The sequence below is a fragment of the Ciconia boyciana genome, chromosome 3 (assembly GCF_034638445.1).
Source record: "Ciconia boyciana chromosome 3, ASM3463844v1, whole genome shotgun sequence".
Taxonomy (NCBI): Eukaryota; Metazoa; Chordata; class Aves; order Ciconiiformes; family Ciconiidae; genus Ciconia; species Ciconia boyciana.
This window is the reverse complement of record NC_132936.1, coordinates 61,925,885-61,947,852: the sequence shown is the minus strand read 5'-3', so window position 1 is coordinate 61,947,852 and position 21,968 is coordinate 61,925,885. Positions and strand designations below refer to the sequence as shown.

The following is a 21,968-nucleotide window of genomic DNA, read 5'->3' as shown; positions in this document are numbered from 1 at the left end:
AACATCTCTGATCATTACTCAACGGTCAGCTTTTTCATATTTAGATTTCATTCAGTATGCTGAGTGACCTTGAAAATTTCACAACCTCTGTGCCACCACATGTCCTCTTTTTAAGGCCCTTTGGGATTCTTGATTAAGAACTGCTACCAACCTTTAAAACCACCATATCATTATTATTGCATGTCAATGCCTGTCACCACTGAAATCTATGGCAAAATTCAGCAAGGTCAGAATTTCATCTTATGTCCCCATTCTAAGTGGATGCCCTGTTCCAGCTGTTCAGGCAGCTCTGTCAGGTTGCTGAAAAAGTCTGTGGCTGGAACAGAGCAGAAATTTGGAGGAAAAAGGTGAGGGAATGAAACAAGTAAAAGTCTCCAACAGCTTATGCAGGGAGTCAGAGAGTTATCAAATGGACTAAAATGTTCAATGTTGAAGAATCTTCAGTAAGGTACATGATTTATGAAGTCTGCCTTAAGAATGCAAAATCAGTCCTGAGCTCTTCATCTTAATCCCACAAATCCAACTAATGTCTCTGCAATGTAATTATCCTAAACACTGCTCTGTACTTCAGATTTGTGCAGCTATAATTGTTCTAAATTGCTGATCCAGCAGTTTGTTCAAAACTAACGGCATGCACACCCTATATATCCAGAACAACCAGCTTAATAGGCAATGTGCTTTTGTAGGATGTGTGAATTTTTATACCATGTCCTGGCTCCATATTCTGCTGAAGCAGCTTTCTTGTAAATGAAAGTCTGGCATTACTGTGTCACAAAGCTATTTTAGTATGCATAATATCAACTGGTGAAGATTTCAACAATTCTTATCATACCCCAGTTTGTATTTTCCTAGCAATAAGGTTTCATTAAGCCAGCTTCTGGAGACGGTGCCATAATTTTATTTAATTCTCTGCTCTGAATGGATGGTTTCTGTGATTTCACTAAATTATTTAAACTGGATGCCATTTCCTCCTCTGAGAGCTACGGATGTAACCAGAATTAGAGTGCTTTGTTTTCTTTCTCCTTCTTTCTCTCATTTTCTGACTATATTATTGGTTCTATGTTTAATACTATGTGAAATTAACTGTAATGATGCAAGAGGAATTACTCAGCTTCATATCAAATTGCAATACAGATGATGTTATCTATCTAAATTACTAAGATCTGTTCAGAAGTAGAAGATAAAGGATATAAAGTTATGTAATCCTTATGCTGTAATTACTACACCATATGTCATGTATTTGCTATTTGAATGGAAAATATAAGCTTCAACTAATACATGTGAAATTTGAATATTAAGGTATCTATATTTCTAAAGTTCAAAAGCATTCAACAGCTGATCTCAAATTAGAAAGTATAGTTTAACTTTCCAGAATATTTCATCCTTGAGTTTTCATAAACTGTATCTTTTTAAATATCTCCAGTTTGAAGAGACATTCTGCCTATGGAAATGGCATTTTGAGTAAGAATCAAGATACTGGGGTATGACAGATGATTCATTTGCAGTACTGTATCAAGACCAGAAATTCAGAAAAGCTGCTCCTCTTTGCAATTCAAGAAGAAAAGAATAGTAGTTATCTATTTGAGTGCCAAAACCTGTAACTGATTTTAAAAGGAAGCTAGTTGAAGAAGAGAATCCATAGAGCGATAGGTAAACAGAGGGGAATATAAGCAGTCATAGATTGTTGATGCTAGAGGGGAAATCTGTGATGAAAATAAATTCTTGACACAGAACAATTCACATTTCAATAGTAATTGTAGTGTATACCCTTTTGGTACTATTGGATGTAGGTTCAAAAGCTTTCATTTCAAAGTTTCAAAAGCAAACCAGACTAGAATTTCTCATATTTATAACATCATCTTTTTTAAAAAAGTCGATGTTTCAAACGTAGCAAACATTTCCATGTAAACCTGAGGTATGCCAACTTGAGGACAGTGGATTAGAAGCAGAACTTGTTAAATTTGGCCATTTTTTCTTTAGGAACCAAATCTTGGAAGTGAAATATATACTTGCCTAGAGGCTTCAATCCGATACCAAAACCCATCATCAATGGTCAGATCTGGATACTCTACCCGTCCAACTCCAGATCCCACATCCCACAGGAAGCTCACCTTGCCTTTGCGCATCTCGATGGCCAAGAAGTCAGTCTACATGTAAAATATGAAAACAGAAGCAATCTCATACTTTAATTAAAGGAAGTTACCCATAACCCTTCACATTTCAGAAGGTCTAATGAGGCATCAGAAACCCATATATAGACAGTAAAGAATGAACATTAATTCTCACAGGGATCTAAAATGAGATTATCTTTTTCCTGCTTTCGTTGGTTCAACCAAGGAATCTTAAGCCAAAGATGGCAAATGACTTCTGTCAGTCATATGCAATAAATGGCTTCTAGACTTACAGAAATGTTAATATTGTAGCTATCAAGAGAAGGATTTAACTCAGAGTAACGTTTGTAAAACGACCATTGGATGGCAGAAAGATGTCAGGATTCTAGGCTAATACATAATGCCATCTAGCCTCTTCATTTTGTTATGGTAAATAAAATATATAGTTCAAAATGTTAGAATACTTTTCCCATTTACTGAATTATTATTGATTATTCTAGAAGTCTGTCTGCTATAGGGCTCATGGGAAACTAAATCATTTATCATTATTATGCTTGGCATTGTAGTCTTGACTTAAAATTACAATAAATAGGAGCTTTGACAGATGCAAGATAATTAGCTACTTCATTTCCAAGGGAAAACCCACAACCAACCCCAAAATTACCCTGGCTGCACTGTGAATTTTAAAGCTCTGATGTAGTCCATGTACAAGTCTCCTATTTCATATCTAGTTAAAATAAAAAAAATATAAGAAAAATTTGCTGGTCATATTTTAAAAGTCCCTATATGAATACCAAAGACAGTAAATGTATAGGTTATCTTAGGCCCTCTACTACTGCTTTGAAGACTCTAGGAGGAAAAAAAAGCCTTTCTCATATTCTGTATTTGTCAGTAGTCTGATTTGATCGAGCAACCCTGACATGAAAAGCAGGAGACAGACTTACAAACTTGGCACTTCCAAGGTAAAAAAGCAGATTGTCAGCAACTACAGTCTTCACATTGACAACAACGGTGTTGTATGTTCCTTTCTTTATTTCTGGTCTGTACGTGCGAATACAATTGCCTCCAGAGGACACAGATACTTTGATCTTCAAAAAAAGCATAGGAGAAAGAATTCAGTTTACTGCTTATTATTCCAGAAATAACTTTAGATGCTTCCAAATAATTATAAGAATATTATACTTTTTTCTTTTTTCCTTTCCATTTCTGTATTACATGTACCAGGGAGTTGCTTGGATATGCACAGGAGGTAGAAATGGAATTTTCTTTCTGGGATTGTTTATTAAAAGGAAATAAAACTCTTTCTGGCATTCAGATTTGAAAGGACAAACTGTATGGATTAAAAATAGCTAGAATATATACTGGTCTAATGCAAGCAGCAGTGGAATTCTAGCAGTAGAGATAGTCTATAAGTAGAATGTGCAGCCAGGAAAATAAGCAGCATTCCTGAAGGGATTACAGCACATTGCTATTGGGTAGACAGGATGATCTATTTTTTCCTTGTAATATGTTTGATTATGCCAATTTAAGACACCTTTTAGCAATTATTTTTAAACCGACAGTTGGGTCTATCACTGCTTTTACATAGCCCCTAATGGAGTTGGTATTCATAACTAAGTTTCATTTTCACAGCTGAGTGGCATATGCATTTGGATATGTGTGCTAGTTTCCTCAGGCTCTGCGCATGGATAAAAATGGTATACTGTTTGCTTTCATAATGCCAGCATAGACATAATGACAATACAATGGTATTTCAAATGCAGCTAGACAAGTTTATGTATTAGAGTAGATGTACATAATGCTATCACCTTATGCTTAGGGCAAACTTTGTCAAAAAAGAGATCCATTATATGCCCAAACTCACAATTTCCCTATCTCAAAAATGCTGAACAGTTAAGTACTTCAAAGCCTTCAGACAGAAGATGAATATAACAAAACCATATCATCACTGTAGCCTGTCCTTCTATCATGGGCAAATTTCATCGATTATATGGAATATACTTCTGTCCCAGGATCTTATTATTCTGTAGATTTTTCATTTCAACCATTTTTCAGGAAGTTTTCTTACATACCATCTTCAAGAAATTTTTCCTTTGCTACGTTAGGTCACAAGCTGAATAACCTTAGTATTAACCAGCTGATCCTTGAGTTTAGAGTATTACTGAGTCAGGGAGGTGGACTCCAAACTCATTAAATGGACTAGAAATATATTCTTAACTCAAGTTCAAGTCCTCAGAACTGCTACTGGACAAAGAAAGTCAAGAATATGGGAAAAGCAAATACACTCAGCAATTTCAGTGAGTTTGAGATGGTGTCATTCTCAGGTAATAGAAGTTCTATGAAATGAAATCAGGGGCTTAATATCAGTGCTGAGGCAAAACAATACATTTTCGTTTTCACAAAAAATCAATGATGTTGTGACTCTTCTGCTGTACTATCATACGCAATACTTCTTCAATAAAAACCTTTCCAGATACGGTCCTACAGATGATATCCATTTAACAAGGGCATGATTTAAATGAAGAAACAAGACACAGTGAAAATCATCAGAATATTCTCTGTTTGTCTGAGAAATTATACTCCATTATTTGCTCTCTTTACACATGTTTAGAATTAGAAAGGATTCACCCTGTGGAAAAGAAATAGAAAAGTAGAAAACAAAATCTCATCAATAATCAAAAGGTCATCTTACTGAGAAAGAGGGCTTACCGAATTGGCTTGCTTCCGAGCTTGGTTTATCAGCTCTTTTATCTGAGAAATGTTTTTCCCTAAGTTATCCTGAAGTTCTTTGATTGGCTTGATTTTATCTAGCAGGCGATCTGCTTCCTTTTCTAGGGTTTTAATACTGGAATCTGCATCAGCAACTTCATGAGAAAGAACAAGGCAGAGTTGTAGAGAATAGTGTCAGAGAGTAATTATACATTGCAATAATAACATCCAAGAAAATTCTGCATACACAATACTCAGGTGATTGTATATGCCACTATGAGGTACACACAGACCAGGAAGCTACCTGAACAGAATAACATAATTTAAGAATATTTAGAATCAAGTTGAAGCAGCAATACTAGCAAACACAGGTGTTAAAGCAGGATTTTGAAGCAGTAACTATGCTTCAGGTCAGGATGATACTAATCGAAAACATTTCCCGTAGCAAAATACACTTATGAATGAAATATTTACTTTCTTTTTTTTAAACTCCAATTTTGAAGAAAAATGCTAGATTAATTAAAACTGATTAGTGCCCATTAGTAACTTCTGAAACAGGGTTAGAATTAACTTGAAGTTAATTCTTGAATTAACTATAGTGGCCACAACTAGAAAAAGGCTTTATTCTGGTCACAAGTTTAAAATTCTGTATGTGTACTGAAAGCAGATTAAAGAACAGTGGCAGTAAACTGCAAATATTTTCTTTTTTTTAAGGTGAATTTAGTAATTCCACAAGGATACTTTTTCTCTCTTTTTCTCTAAGCTTCAAGCAACTTTTTTGCCTCTCAACATACAACCGGTGAACAATTCTCTTTGACAATTTATCAGCAGATCTAAGGATTGCAACACTTGGCTAGCAGGAGGGTATGGGTTTATGTGGATGACACTGAAAGGGACAAACTTGAATTTACCAGAAGAATGTATATAGAATGATAATAATAATAATAATAATAATAATAATAATAATAATAATAATGAAGAAAGTCTGGATATCTAGTTTTTTAATAGTCACCCAGACACTGATACCAAACCTGCAAGACGCTTCTTAAGGTTTCACATAAGTGAAACTAGTTACCAAGTCACTTTATCTTAGAGCTTTCAAAAAGTAACTATTTAACTGTTCAATGAATGTGAAATGTAGAGCACCATGCAGCAGCTTTGGTGGTAAGTAGTGAATCATTGTTTACTGCAAAAGGCACAATAAAAGCAGCAAGAAAGAAAACGTACGTACTGATTTCTGTAGGCAAGGTATGGAGACAAAGAAAAGAGAAGAAACAGAAGATAATGTAAGAAAATGTTTTGAAGATCTAAACGCAAATGTAAAGTAAATTAAGGGATGGGATTAGTCTAGAAAAAAAATATTACCTTTTATATATTGCATATCTGTATAACGAGAATTCAGAGCCTGAATTTTGACATACAAGAGAGGCTATGTCTACTTTAGCAGATAGTCGTGAGTGCCAACATACTCGCTATATACATTTGGAGTGGTTTACTCTGCATTTACTTTAATCTCATTCTGTAATCTGAGTATCCGTTAGCTGTTGGAGAGTGGTAAAAGTGTAATTCTGGAGAACAACTGCCAGTTAAGCTTTATCTGACATGAAAGAGTTTGCAAGTGTTAAGACCACTACTCAACGTGAACCAAATAATGGAGACTGGGGACAATCAAGAGATTCACTTCTAAATTATTGCTCCTAATCTCAACTAAAATGCTAACATACACATAGTCTTAGAATACTTGGGCTGGGACAGATGGCCTAGTCTAGATCCAGCAGTGCCAAGAAATTACTGCTTTTAGGCCACTTCTCAGTTGTTCATCACTACCCTGCCAGAGGTCATTACCTCACAGATCTGCTTGTTCCATAACCCGCCGTGATCTAACCACACTATTTAAACCAATAACTACTTTTCATAATGTCTAAACTAGTATGGATCAGTCTGCCTGATGGGGATTATACCTGGGGCTCACACATGTATCTCAGTTGATGAGGGATCAGGAACTCGCAATAGGCAGGCAGTGACAAATGGCCATTGGGATTAACTTCTTTCATTGGTACAGCTGCAATTTGAAGATAATATTTGTCCATAGAATGAGAATGACAACATCCTAAACTGGCTGTTTCTAGGTGCCCAGCTTCATCAAGCTGATGACAATCTCGGGAGCCCAGGTTAGCTGTGAAATTAGTCCTTTGGTAATTTTGTAAAGACACTGGTTTTGTGGTCAGCCCTGGCTGGATACTCCTATATGAGATGTTCTCATAATCTACCATAAAATGTGTTGTAATTTAGAATTCAATTTTACCCATCATAACCAAAGTGAAAATGCTAAAGCAATTGTCACATTTGATAACAGAATTCACTGTCAAAAAAAAAAAAAAAAGCATACAAAAAAACATTTCCAAAATCTCCTTTTTCTCTTTCTTCTTAAGTGTCTTCAGTGTTCTACCAAAAATAGTAACGTATATGAAAGAAGTCATGCATTCCTCCCAGAACTGATTATCTGACTGACTAAAGACAGGGTTAGTGCATGGACTTTTGCTTGAATCAAGGGGTGAATTGCCAGTCAGAATCTTTGATTATTCATAAATACTAAATGAATACTTTAAAAAGTAGTCTGCAGAACAAATCTATCCACATGTTCATCCTGCTGACATTAGCTTTTTTTCCAACTACTAGCAGGAGTCCTTAAGATTTAAAATTCTTTTTATACATTTAAGGTCCAGAAAATAGAAGTGATAGATTCCTTTTACCCCAGCATACTGTAGTAACACTATGTGAGTGAAATTCTGGAGTGTCTGTTTCATTCTGAGATGTGAAATTAGAACCACAAACTGAAAAAACCCACCACCAAACAACCCAAAAAAGATCTTACTGTTCTTGATAGGATCCTTCAAAACCGCATTCGTTTTCGCCACATCGTCTGCAAGTTTACTGTAGTTGTTTCTCAAGCCCAGGAGATTCTGGTTGAGGTCTTTAATCTGGGCCAGGACGTCATTTGCAGTATCGTTGGCTTGTCTTGCTTTGTCTTTGGCTGCCTGTACCTTTATAGCTGTATCTGTAAGTAGAAAAGGATAATGAAATGATTGCCTAGAGAACAGAAGTTTCCCTCACACATCTTAAGAACAAAGTTGGGTCAAAATTCTACCATCTTAAATTGTGTTGTGTAGTTCTTTGAGAGCTCCGACTTCACACGTAGTAAGACATTACTAATTGTAAGTGTGGCTTGCAGAATCTGGCCCTTTATGTCTTTTTTGAGACTTCAAATGCACCTGAAGAAGAGAAAATGCTCCAGCTCCATTCGTATGTAAAGTACAAACAATTTTTATTAGGTAAATTTCCATGCAATTTTGTTGTTGCTGTTGACTCACTGGTTAACCTCTGATCAAGTGTCAGATATAATATTTGATACTTGTAAGTATCAAATATTATACTAGAAATAGGACTAGAATATTATCCTAGAAATAGGATTTTCAATGTTCTGATGTACAGAGTACAGAAATCTAACTCCATGTGTTTCAGCTGAAACTGTGACAAATAATCTTGTGAATCAGGAGACCAAGGGTTCATTGACTGAATTAATCACATACATCCATAGATATCCTTGGTGACCTTGAGCAAAACAATTAGTCTAATGCTGCCCCACCTCTCTGCCTGCAAAATGGAAATGAATGTTCTATCTTTGGGGTGAAAACATGCAAGTCTGGAATGTTTTTGATTCTGCTATTGTAAATTATAAAACAGCTAGGTATTCAAGTAGGTATTTATTCAAATCCTGTGTTAGTAAATTGGGTTGCTTTAAAACTTATCATGCAGCTGTTGAGCAGCTCAGGTGCTGTTGCCATGCTGGGATTACATCACATGATGAGCCAGCAGCACAGGTTGTGCTGGGCTAGGGAGCTGCCAAATTTTCTGAATTCCCACAGATGGGAGGAAGTGAGCAAGCAGAAAACGTTGCGGTGGACACTCCAGCTTGCAAGGGAACCCATGTGAACTCCCACTCTACCACCACACCACAGTGGAGTCGTGGGACCCGCAGGAACCTGCTTTGCCATCTGCTTCCTGTGAAACTGGTCTTGGAGTTACTTTCTCCTTCTGTTCTCCAAGGTATCCTCATGCCCCTCAGTCATATGGGAATTTTGGAGTGCAGCTCAGAAGTTTGGACACTTCTGAAACAACCATGTAGAGACAGTACCACTTTTCATACTGACTGGGGCTTCCTGTGGTAGTCCGTGAAGTTAACAGACAGCATTGCGGTAGTGGGGAAGGCCCAGGAGGTTGTATTTTCTTTCCATTTCTGATTAAGAAATAGTTGATAAGAGTTAGTTTATACCAATATTTGGTTGAAGCAGATGGTACGTTCCTGATTCTATCACTGTGTGAAGACATGGGGAAACATGGACATTTTCTCTGTTTCAAGGGATCAACAGTATAGGTTTCCAAGTGGTCTCCTGGGTAGGTCCTTCTCCTTCTGTGGAACTTCTGATTCAATCAAGCCTGTGGCGTGGGGAGCACGATGTTTCCTAAGGCCATAGAGAATTGGTGGGTTTGTCCTGCACGCTGGAGAGTTACATGACCCTTTTTACTTTCTTGAGTGAAGATATATGATACCTGTGCTCCAAACAACTGCACCCTTATTTCTGAAGTTTTGGCTCTGAATAGACCCCAAAATACAATAGCACCTTGAAAATACAACTGAACCTTTAATAAAGCATTATCATCATCAGTACTGAAAAAGAACAGAGAGCTCTGATTGCCTTTTTTCACTTCATTTTTCAATGGCCTCTTTTTGAGGCCATTATTAGAGGTCACGCACCTTTCTGACAGTGAAAGTTGGAGTTACCATGTTACTTCCCTCTATTGGTCACATTAATTATATTTATTTTCAGCCACACTTTAAATTATGCCTATCCCTGCACATGCGGGTCCTTGTCCTAAGGCGATCTACCCGTCTATCCCATTTTGAATCTTTCTGCTTTTATTTGGCTATTAGTATAGCATGGACACAAGAATTATTAGTTAAGCTGCTCTCTGCTTTCTTGAATCCTTGAAGAACAAGATATATGGCAGGGTCATTTCCTCCCCATCCTCGTTGGTTATTTCCCTGCTGGACAACTAATTTACTGCATTTTCTTAACCATGCCATTTATTTGCTCTGAATTTCATTCTTAATACACATCCACTTATTTATATGAGTGTCCTTGTCCCAAGAGCAAGCACCCTGTAACTCTCATCTGACAAGAGTTTATTACATTGCTAAGGGTTGCATATTTCATATTTCTTTTACTTGTTTCATATTTAGTATTCTGTGTTCTAAGGTCAACTGGCCTTAGAGGTCCATTTTGTTTGACTGAGACATCTATCTGTGCACAAGAAGAGAAACAGTCATGTCAATACCTGTGACCAAAACCTGGGAAGTGGCATAAGATGAGCATGACATATTAAAACAAATTTTTGTGAATGCTTGATTTCAAGGATCACTAATCTAAACCAAAACTTTCCAGTTATCTGGAATCTTAAAGACACAAAAATGTGCAAGATGAATAGTAAATAGTTTTTCATGCCAAGTTTTTATTTGCCGTCTGAACCTTCCAGACAATCACAAATCAGACAGAATATAGATTTTCTTTAGAGACTTTTCTTAAGGCATATCTCCAGTTTATAAAGAGCTCATTGGAGAGAAAAGTCGTAGCAAATTACATTGATAAAAAACTTTTCATTTTCTAAAACAAACATTCATTTTATCACTGTCCATTATAATGAAACCACATTGTAACTCCCTGTCACTCGCTATCACAACACAAAGTAGCTAACATCCCAGGACTCTGGGATTTTAATGAGTATTACAGATTTTTTAAAAACCTTTTTTGGCTATATAGAATTATGAATGTGCATAGCACTTCAGAGTTAATTGAGGAAAGCCTGTTCCAGTTCTAAGCAATTTACAGTCTAAAAAAGATATACAACACCAAACAGTGACTGGAAATGATACTGCGGCATAAATCAATGCGAGTGTGGTAGAAAGGTAAGACAAAATGCAGCAAATTTCATCCTGCCTTTTCTGTAAAGTCAGTAAGTCTTTATTCTTCTTGGGTTAAATTATACTAGTTAAGTTATAATGGTTCATTAAACAGTAGTTTCATAAAAAGACTTTTCACATTTAAAGAAAAGACTGTCTCAGATTGTATCATAATTCCTGATACCATAATTCTTTTCTTTCTGAAACCTTTTGCAAACTGCAGTAGCATGGTACCTTTTACCGTGCCAAAACACAAACCGAAACAGGTATCTGTTTTCAGTTCAGTTCTCTCACATTGCTCATCTTCGTCTTATTACAGCAGCCGATGGTCAAAGTGGACACAGTGTGGACACAGGCAAAGATTAATCAGACAGATATTAAGTGATGGAAAATGAAACAAAAGAGCAGGGATGAGTCAAGTGTTGCAGCACTTTTCCAGCTTACCATTAGGAATGGCTGACAGCTTTCCAAAGGTTTCATTCAGAGCTCTCAGGAGAATGGAATTCTTCTCATCAGCATCTTTGAGTCTGTTCTGCATGCTGTCCAGGTTATCCCCCTTTTCTGTAAAAAGTTCACATAGTACAGAAGCTTTAACTCTATTTCCACTATCTTTTCTTTGCACATAATTGAAAATGCATAATAATGAACAAGCCATTTATCATTAAGATATTATATTGTGTAAATAAGAAGGTCTGGTAAAACTGGTTGTAGGGTTCATTGATAATCTTCTTCTATTTCTTTAAGTTCCCTACTTCCATGGTATCTAAATGCTTGAGTTCCTTCTACTGTTGTGTATTTATCAAGGGTTTTCCTAAGGTGTACAGAGAAAAAAAAAAGAAGACAATCACAGATGGTATGATTTATGCAAATTCACACAATGACCCACTGATAGATTCAACAAGTGTGATGTTTAGTCATAGCTTTGATTCCTAGATTAAGCTACTACTGAAATTTTCTTCTTAAGGGGGTTGTCTGGGATGAATGAGTTGAACACAGTGTGAAAGAGGCAGGATCAATTAGGTCACCTTACTGTTGCAATTAGACTGGCCAGAGCCCAATTCTCTTGGATTTTCTCAAGGATAACCAATGTTGACATAACATCTGAGGAAAACACATAAGATCACCCTAGCACTGATCATCAACACGAGGAGACTACGCTAACAACAGGTTATTATGAAATAAACATACTAAATTTGGGGGGAAAAAGCCCTCCTAGTAAATAAAACTCAAAGCTAAGAATTTGTTTGAACTGAAGAACTAGTACAAATCAAAGGCACAGATGTGTCATATTTGGTACATCGCAGATGAAACTGATGTTATCCTTTACAGGTAAGTTCCTATTCTTCAGCAGTTGCTTTGAATAAAAATTACGGAGTTTTTTTGAACGTTATCCAGCATAGCAATAATTTTTCAAACTCTCAAAAGTGAGATTCCAGCTAAGCTTTATAGCTATTTAAACAGATATTATTTCAAAATTTAGAAGTAAAATTTGGCACAGAAAATGCCAGTTAATGCTTAAACTACTATCTTAGGGGGCATTTTTCATAATTTCTTCATATCAATATGGAACTCTTTGGAACAGACAGCTGGCAATTTCTTACCTTAAAGGCATGCCCTATTGGGAACCTAATTCAAAATCACTGTGCTTGATAGCAGGAAGAGGAGAATAATTTGCAGAAACAGAGTTCAGGATACAAAGTATGAATGTGACCTTCAGATATGTGACAGGTTATTGAAAATAAACACCTAGTTTTTGGATACTTATCCAAGTAGATACTGGGATAGGAAAACACACTGGAGATTAGGTTTCTTGGTGAATTAGTCACATACTTGTCAAAACCAAAAAGCATCTCTTTTTATTAAGGGACACTATTTAGATGTATCATTGGTACTCCAGCATCTCCAACAGCATTAGGGCTGTAACTCTTTTGTGAGAGGATAAACAGAATAATGGATTAAAACGAAGGATTGTGGTCCACGTTCCACAAATTCTAAAATGTAAAGCTCCTTAAAACTAGATGTGCAAGAAGGAATTTGTAAGGAGAAAAATCAAACAAAATGTATATTACCTACAAGAAATCATTAACTAAATTTTCCAAGACTATAGCAAGACTGAAATAATGGATGGAATTTAAAGGAGAATCATACTTTTGTTGTTAGACCCTTTCAAATGTCATTCAGGAAAAATCTGTCTGCTTTATTTAAATTAGAGCAACACACAGGACTGCAGGAGCGCCTGGAGGCAAGCCTTTATTCCTGCAAAATGTCCTGCAGAGGAACAGGACATTTGTGTGAACCGTAAGAGGCACAGTTAACACTAGAGTAAAGCTAGGAAGAATCATATAAATTATAAAATCACCCTTCTCCTCAAAAACACCTTTATTTTTAAATGACAGGTTTTGTCTCCACTGATGAATGAGGCTACTGGTAATGTGATGTTGTTAAACTAGGATGAACTCATAAGATTCTGGTCTTAAATGCTCTGAGACTTTATCCCAGTTAATTTCTTGTTAAGCAGGAATACCAACAAAACTATTTTCATTTCCTCCATTTAATTCTGAAATGATGGTCTGCCTGATATTTCCTTGGTGTCCCTCGTGCCTTTTGGAATGTTAGTGTTTATAAAGTGTGTTAATATTTCTGAGATATTTGATTCATTTCCGGTGGTGGTGTATTAACTTTGTTGCACAGTCTTAAATTATCTCTTTTTCTCCTCTTTACTCTGCCAGATCCAACATTATGCTAATTATCCCCCGGTTATGTTTCCGAAGAATCATGTTTCCAGACTTCTGTTTTCAGCTTTGTAACCATAGCAGCAAACTGATTTTTATGGATTTTAATAAGGGAAGTTTCCCTAGAACTCCTGAAATTGAACACTGAGACTCCACCTGTTTAATATTTTTTCTTTTAATTCCTCAAATGCATTTTGACTGTGTTTTTTAAATAGTACAACAATAAAACAATAATAAGTGCCCCAAGGGAGGCTCTTACACAAAGAGATGTGAGGAGATACTAAGGCCCGTGTCAGCTTTTCAAGGCAATTGTTCATTTTGCACAGTGATATCAACATGAAGTTATATGTTGAAGTAACTTCCCATCCTGTAATCCAGATGGCCTCTTCACTAAACACTGAGCTAATTTGGTGTATGAATCATGAACTGAACTGACTTCACTTCAGCTTTTCCCCATCCTTTAATTATTATCATTTATGAAAAATGCTGGAGCTAGGATTTGAAGGCCTGAGATCCTCTAGTTAACCATAGAGGCTAGACAAAATACAGGCAGCTACAATCTAAGTTTTTCCAAACTACATAGCTTATCTGACTTGGAAGACGTTAGTGGGTCTGCACTGAAAGATGTCAGGCACTGTCAATTCACATTAAAGTGTAGGTCGAGGAGTATCCCGAGAAATTTCTTTCAATCCTGTTTCCACTTGATTGGCTCTGCACGGAGATGGCACAGAATGCCAATCAATGCACTGTTTATTGTTCAAATCAACAAAACTATTAATGCATCATTGAAACTAAACGCTAAAGGGTAAGCAGGATCCTGAAGGACTTTGCAGGTATGGGCCTTTAGGTTTTCTGGCTTGGTTAATATCACCAAAGATTTTCAATTTCTGTTTATATTTCCATGGTTAAACACAGCATTACAGAATAAAGCATTATCCCTTTTTCCTCTAAGTGAACAAACTGAAATAAGTCAAAGGAAAATTAAAAAAAAATCCCTACACTCACATGTTTCATTAAGAACCCACTTAAGAACTTAGTTAATTACTGTTTATATGCAGTGATCTATTTTTACAAGAAACAAGTATTTACAAGTGTCTGTAGATCACATACATATGTGGCGCTGGTTAATTACTGATGATGTGCCACCATTGCAACGCTAGTGGAAACAGATGTCTTCTGACGGTATGACCAAATGCAGTTTTCCATGCAAAACTGCCATGCAAACTAGAGAAATGAGGCTAATGATGGTTAACTTTTAAACAGACTACTTTCAGCACCGACCGCAGTTTTTGTATGAATATTATGTTGGTCATCAAACTAATGCAATAATTTGCTGAATGCAATATGCCAGGTCAGCAAAAATACAAAGCAGAGGAGAATACATAAACAAGGGATTTAGCTGTGCCTATCTTCTGGAAAATGTTTTAGCTAAAAATATTCACGTGTTGTCAGACAAGACAAGTCCCCCTCAACCTGTCAATTCTTAAGCAAAAGAAATGACATGAGCCGAATTTCAGTAGCCACCTGACACCAGTCTCCAGCTGAAGAGGAGTTTATACATCTTATTTTCACTTTTCATTGATCAGTTTTGACAAAGTCTGTATATAGTCTCAAATCTGCACTGGGGCAAGGATATTTTTAAAACACTAAATTCAAAATTGTAAGGAAGAAAAATTGCTCCTGGCAAACTGAAAATCCCTCAAGGCACAGAGAGAATTAAGCTGGCAGGCAGCAGCATTCACTCATTTGTAGCCAAAATTTCAAAACTCCTTCTTAGCCAGAGCAGTGCATACAGATCTTGCTTCTCCCGCCAGGGTTATTCCTTCTAACTCCTAGCCCCACAGAGAGAGACATGACTAAATCTCCATTTTAATAGCTTCTATCAGAAGCTTTGCTTTGTAAGGACTGTTTCAGCAGTTTTTGGTGGTAATATAAAACATTTCCGTGATTAACAGCCGTTTTATAACTAGGGTAATTGGCCACAAATCAGGGGAATGTCATAATGTAGCAAGAAAATACTCCCACCTCCATCAGAGCCCAGCCCGGATTTCTGGACTGTATATTAGTTGAGTGGCTTACAGGTCTTCATTACTTTAACTAATGTACTACCTGTAGTGCAGACAGCGAAATTTTAAACTAATGATTACTTCTGTCTACCAGATCTTTGTAGAGTGCCCTTCATCCATCCTGCGCTTCCAGTTGAGACTCTGAACAGGGTGGCTTTGTAAGAATCGTAAGAAAATATCGTTCTATTTGCTTTACACTCAACTCTCACTTTCTGTCCTGGAAACACCAAGATATCCAGAAGGGATTATGCTCATAACACTAGTAACATCACCCCTTTGAAGCAAAAGAGGGGTGGGGGAAAAAAAGAAATCTGTCATTGCATGTTTTTCTTATGCATCTGTATTCTGGGCGCAACGTTAACTGATCTCCGCGGGTCACGTTGTGGAGCATGGCCGTGCTTTATCAGATGCAAAAAGGCGTACTGTGAAAAGTTCAGAATGTTTGTCTGTATGAAGCACTTTAAATCTAAGACATATCAGAGAGCATTAAAAAAGCTCCATCTCATTACCCTTCAGTACAGGGCAAGAACACAGACAAAGATCTAATATGTGTATTTTAAGCACTGCTCCCTGATTGCATTAGGATTGCTTTATGAATCTTTAGACCTTCACTTCTGAATTATGAAACTGTTATCAACTTAAATTCTCACTGTTGTAAAATGGGAGAATAACACACTTTTTTTCAAAAATCTCTGAAGTAATGTCTTATTGAGGTTGTAATACATCTTTTCTCAGGGTTAAATTGGACAGTCTTGTGGGCACATGGAATTGACATATATCCAAGTACAGACACTATTTTATTTTGTCCTTGAAATAGGGCACTGTCTATGTGGAACACATGATTACTCTGATATAACTGCCCGGGGAGCACACAAAGCTACGGACTCCGCGCCGTGGCACCTAGTCTGCTCAGAGGAACGCTGCGGCAGGGAAGAGGCGGCGCTGCTGTTTTAGCGTTTCCTGTACGCTAGCCACAGCAACCTGCAGCAGTTTGCATTCCAGAAAGGGGCACTAACAGCATCCCTATTCGTTCTACTTCAGCCATGCTACTCAAATTGCACACTGGCTTCCCCTCATATTTTTGTGATTTTCTGTAACGTATTTACTGAAACATGCCCCTCCAGCCCTAAATCTGTACTGAATCTGGCAGTAAAGAGTCACAATAAAGAACACCTTAAATATACATCCAAGATTTACTAGTAACTGAAGACACATTTTTTTCTCAGCGCTGTTACAAGAAAATAATAATGTTTTTAACTTTCAAACAGTGTATGACAGTGAAATGTAATTAATGACCTTATGAAACATTATGCTTTATGACCTTATTAAACATTATGTTTACTTGTTAACTAGTTCTGCAGTTGGAAATGCTAGAGCTGCCAAAACTAAATGAAAGTGTAGTAGTAGCCAAAAGATGACGCTAAGTTGTATGGATCTCATCCTTCATGCTGTAGGCTTTTCACAATGCATCTCCCAGGAGGCCAATGAAAATTTTGTACGTTAAAACCTGAAAGACTGGGCTCTATTATAAAAATCTGTCTTGTTTCTAATAAAAAGTATTTTAACTACTCTAGCATGACAGGGAAGCTTCAGGCATCATCTCTGTGACAAGCAGTTTAAATCTCAACCTCAAATATTTACTGAGGGTGATTTTTCTAGTTCTGATGCATGAAACAAGAAAAAACCCCCTGCTTGATTTTCAGATCCTATGATGAGCAAAAAATATCATATCATAGATGTTTTCCTCTCCTCGTCTTTATTTATTCCAAGTCCTAAATCTGTTTTCTCACATAGGTTTTCAAGTGCTATGCTTTTCCCATCCTTGTGGTTAACTCCAGCTTAACCTTATTATAGCTTCATCCAATTGAATCAGATTAAACTGTAATGTATCTAGTACTAAATAATTTTTCAAAAACTGCAGTGACTGGACACAAGCTTCTCAAAATATACACAACAAAATTTCAGATTACAAAAGGGAGGGGATTACAGCGTACTAATTTGGAATAAACCACAAAGTTATCAACTTGAACTTATTCTGTCTAGACTAATAAAAATATTACTCAGTATTTGGATGAAAGATCTTCAAAATAGTTGTACGGAGGACTCAGTTAATTGATCCTCCTCTCGGACTTTACTATACCAGTAGCACAAACACTGTATGTTCCTAAGTTGCTTTCTTTGTTACATGTAAAAACAAAGCAATTAAAGCAGTAACGTTTAACATTTTTCACAAAGGCAGATGTGTGAAACTCAGTGTTGGCCTACTTGAAAGTGGCTAAGTGTATCATGCTTATTTCCCCTCAGGTTTAGCTGAAATGAATTATTTTTTCAATTCCTTTCTAAGACTGCTGTGGAGAAAGAAGTGTTGAGTACTGTTAAACAGATGCTTCATTAGTGCTGCAATAAGTAATTTCTTAGAGGATCTATAAAACAATCTGTCTGGATAAAGGCGCAAGAAATAAACTGCTTTTGGTTGCAATGATCAGAAGATCATTGAATCATAGGCTCAGAACAGATGTTTGTCCAAAGATCATTTTTCTCCTTCTGACCAACAGTCGTTCCTCACTGATGTTTGTCTAATCTGTTTTCAAAGATTTTCAAAGGTCGAATCTCCCTAATCTCCTCAGTAATCAATTCCAGTACTTCTATGTTTAAATTACAAGGAAGATTTTCCTAATATGTGATCTGTATGAGTGCATTTGAGATATGTTAGTCCCATCTCCTTTGGAGAAACCTTGACAAAACTGAAGAATATTAAGTCCCTACTCAATTGTCTCTTTTTCAATCTACAAATCTAAATTATTTAAATCTTTCTCCTAATCTCTCCTCCACTAGATCTCCAATTAGTCTTCATGATGTCTTCAGGACTCTCTGCAAACCATCTCAGCCCTCATGAAGTTCAGTACCCAGGACTGCAGCCAGTAACTTAGCTAAAGCACTAGGAACGCTGAACAGAGTGGAAGGATTGTTTCACGTGTTTTGGAAAGCCGTGCTCCTATTCACGCGTTCCTCCGTGACATCTGCCTTTTCCACCTCTACCCAGAACATGATCCATGCTTCTCTTTAGTCTCGTTCTAGAGAAGTGCTACACAGACAATTGCTCCTCATCCTGCATTTCTGCAGCTGATTATTCACATGTGCATGAAATGCCTCATATGTGTCCTTATTGACTCCTGTCCTACCTTTTCACACTATGGCATTCACCAATAATATTCTAATTTATTGATGAGAAAATATTAAGGACATTATAAGCACAGTCTGACCTGAATTGCCAGCTTTTACACCTCACCAAACAGCATAGTTCAAAACCTTTTTTTTCCAGTGGAAAATACTGAATAGAAATTAAAGATGTTTTATTTTTCACTGGGAAACCAAAGTATTTGGTTTGGAATCTACAAACTTTATGGTTTGAGCTGCATTTAGACATGTATTTATGCTTTAGGAAGAATGGAATATTCTTTTGTATGTGTGTGAAAAGAATAATTTTTCTCTAGAGATGTGTTTTCAGTTTCAGTTTTTTAAGAAAACGCTTAGCAATTCCCTCCCATTACTCTGTTTGGCAAACATCTTCATTTTACCTCCCCATGCTTCCCTTTTCTGGCACAAACCCATAAGCACCTTGAAGAGATGTGGTGTCTCTGAATGGCATTGCAAACCCCGCTTCTGTATTGACAAGAATAAAAATTTAATGCTGGGCTGGTTTTTGTACTAATTTTCTGCTAGAGCATTTAGTAAATCAGAACCAGTGTTTCCATCCCCCTCTCTTCCCCACTTACTCTAGTTAGCCCTTACTGTAGTTAGCAAGAGAAGACCAAGGCTCCATCCTCCTCAGCCTTCCTGTCCAAGAAATGGACAGAGGGGACAAGCATCCCTGCATAATGCCCAGGCCCAAAACAGGAGAGTCTTTTTCACTCATACATTGTTCAATTTCAAATCAGGTAATGAATTATACTTTTTTCTACTGATACGGCTTCTTCATACTGGAAGCATAGCAGTCTCACAATGTTTTTCTTGTATTAAATGGGCCTGAATGCCATATACTGCACATACCTTTAACATCATTTTCTAACATCTTGGCTTCATTAAGGACCCTGAAGCTTTTCTGAAGAGAGCTCTTGGCGCCATCCTTCAGTGATCCTTGAGGGCCAGATGTCTGTAGCGAAACAAACAGTGTCATATATACAGGAAAGTCTGAAGTCATAAAAGATATATGAAGATGATCTATGTGAGTAGTCATCTAAATTTTAAGTGAACATCAGCGTGCTTTGAATTATATCCCATTGCCATTATATTGCTCTACAAGAGACAAAAAAATATTCTCTAATTAATTTCCTTTTGTTTTGACAGGAAACCAGATCTCCTTTGGAATACCAGTGATGACTTTAATAAAAAGAGAAAATGGTTATAGTGTTAAAGAAACAGGTTTGACTCTAGGAGCAAAACTTTGTCCAAAACAAAGAAACAAACAAAAAGATATTTCAACTTGAACATGGGTTTCTCCCTCCAGCTATGGACACAACACCATGCAACACAGTATCTCTCCCTCACAGCAGCTACAGTACCTTTAGAAACCAGACTGGATCTGATGATCCAAATTCTAATATCGACAACAGAGATGCCTTTGTGGTTAAATTCAAGAATTGTAATTGCTAGGTCAGTAAAGAAAAGATGATATAAAAGAAATAGAGTTTAAAAAGAAGGGCAAACTGCAGTTAATCTGAAAGACTTTTATTACTAAATAACCATCCTTCATCATATCATGCTACTTAAAGATCTTTCTTTTGAAAAACATCCATCTCTATCTTCAGTGCAGAGATTGATCAATAGATAGAACGATTTTTCTAAATTAGATTAGTATTTTCGGTTGGTAGGAAATGCTCTAGGTTCTGAACCACTTACTGTTCAGTTTATGAGACTGAACTCAGGTCACACATCATAATGAATACATCTCTCTGAGAATATTCCTGACAGCCAGATAACATTCTATATTAGTCATGGGTCATAGCCTTGTAACTAGTATGTAATTAAGAAGCAGCTACTTTTCATTTTCCAGGGCAGATACATATACTAAAAAATTAACTGTCTGTCAATTAAATGACACAGTTATTATTGCTATTCATTATTTATATAATGAGCAAGCCCAGAGGTGATATTTCGCATACTACTGAATCTTTGTTGGTTTTCGACGACACTCAAAAAAACCCCACATATTGGACTTGCCCATTTCTTTTTCTTTTAAAAATCTTAGGGAATGCTTTGGATACTTGCAAAATTCAGAACCAAGTTTTTTGTTACGGGATATCTCATGGCATATGTTGCCATGTCACAGGGATATAGCTATTAAAGATTCCTTGTATTCATATGGGATGTAAAGGTATGCTTAGCTTTCATCTTAGGCTAAGTGATTTTAAGAAGTAAGGCCCACATGACTGCCATATTTCCAAGCTCACCTGAAATATTAAGCTGTGTACACAAATTCCTTTCAACATCAACAGAAACTATACATTCGAAAGATGAACAAAATTAGTTTCTTATTGATTTTCTTTATCACGTAATACAAGTAGCATTGGTAATACAAAAATACATATAAACCCAGAAAAAAAAAAAGACTATCCAATTAAGCAAAAGACTGCTCCTGAATGAAGAATGGTTGGCCAGATTTTGTGGCAGATGCACCTGTCAAATCAGATAATACTTTTATATTCCTTTTCCCATTAGCAACACAACCCAGGGTATGATCACTCTGTGGCCATGGACTTCAAAAATAATGATTGTTATTATTATTAAATGACTAGGCATGGTTGACTGGCTGCTAAAGCAGTTTATATTCAATACAATGAAGCTGGAAGGCCAGATTTACAATGCAAAACCAAGAAGTTCATCAAATCAGGGACAATAATTGGGCATGTGCAGATAATTAGTCAGAAACAGATTTCAGCATAAATACTAGAAAAGCCCCTTCAGAGACAAATACACTCATACTGATTAAAAGCTTTATTTTATACTTATTTTAAAATAATTCTGAAAGGGAGGATTAATCAAGATATCTGATGCAAAACATACTTTTTTTTGCTAGCTTTCCTTGTGGCTCATGAGACATTGAGTTATGATGAAGTCAATAATGAAAAAAACCAAACATTTTCTGGCTTTGTGTGAGATGAGTTTGTGTGCCTGTGGCAAGCCTGGGTCATGATGAACCCCTTTATGATTTAATAAGACTGACAGCCAATGGTCTTTGATATTATTTTCTAAATTGGGACACCTGCTGCAAAAAAGAAAAAAAAAAGGTAAGAAAAGATTGTGATTCAAGATAGATTGGAAAATCGCAGGG

General features: G+C 36.5%; 1 protein-coding gene across 1 annotated transcript in view; it reads right to left on the bottom strand.

The window, feature by feature from the left end:
• LAMA2 (laminin subunit alpha 2) overlaps positions 1-21,968 on the bottom strand; it is a 386,413-nt gene that overhangs the window by 47,235 nt on the left and 317,210 nt on the right. Inside the window, exons 41-47 of the mRNA XM_072855832.1 lie at positions 19,688-19,790; positions 11,284-11,400; positions 7,696-7,878; positions 6,052-6,057; positions 4,821-4,975; positions 3,056-3,199; positions 2,014-2,147 (exon numbers count right to left, since the gene is read on the bottom strand). Coding sequence (XP_072711933.1) covers positions 2,014-2,147; positions 3,056-3,199; positions 4,821-4,975; positions 6,052-6,057; positions 7,696-7,878; positions 11,284-11,400; positions 19,688-19,790 — 842 coding nt within the window. The remainder of the gene's footprint in view (positions 1-2,013; positions 2,148-3,055; positions 3,200-4,820; positions 4,976-6,051; positions 6,058-7,695; positions 7,879-11,283; positions 11,401-19,687; positions 19,791-21,968) is intronic.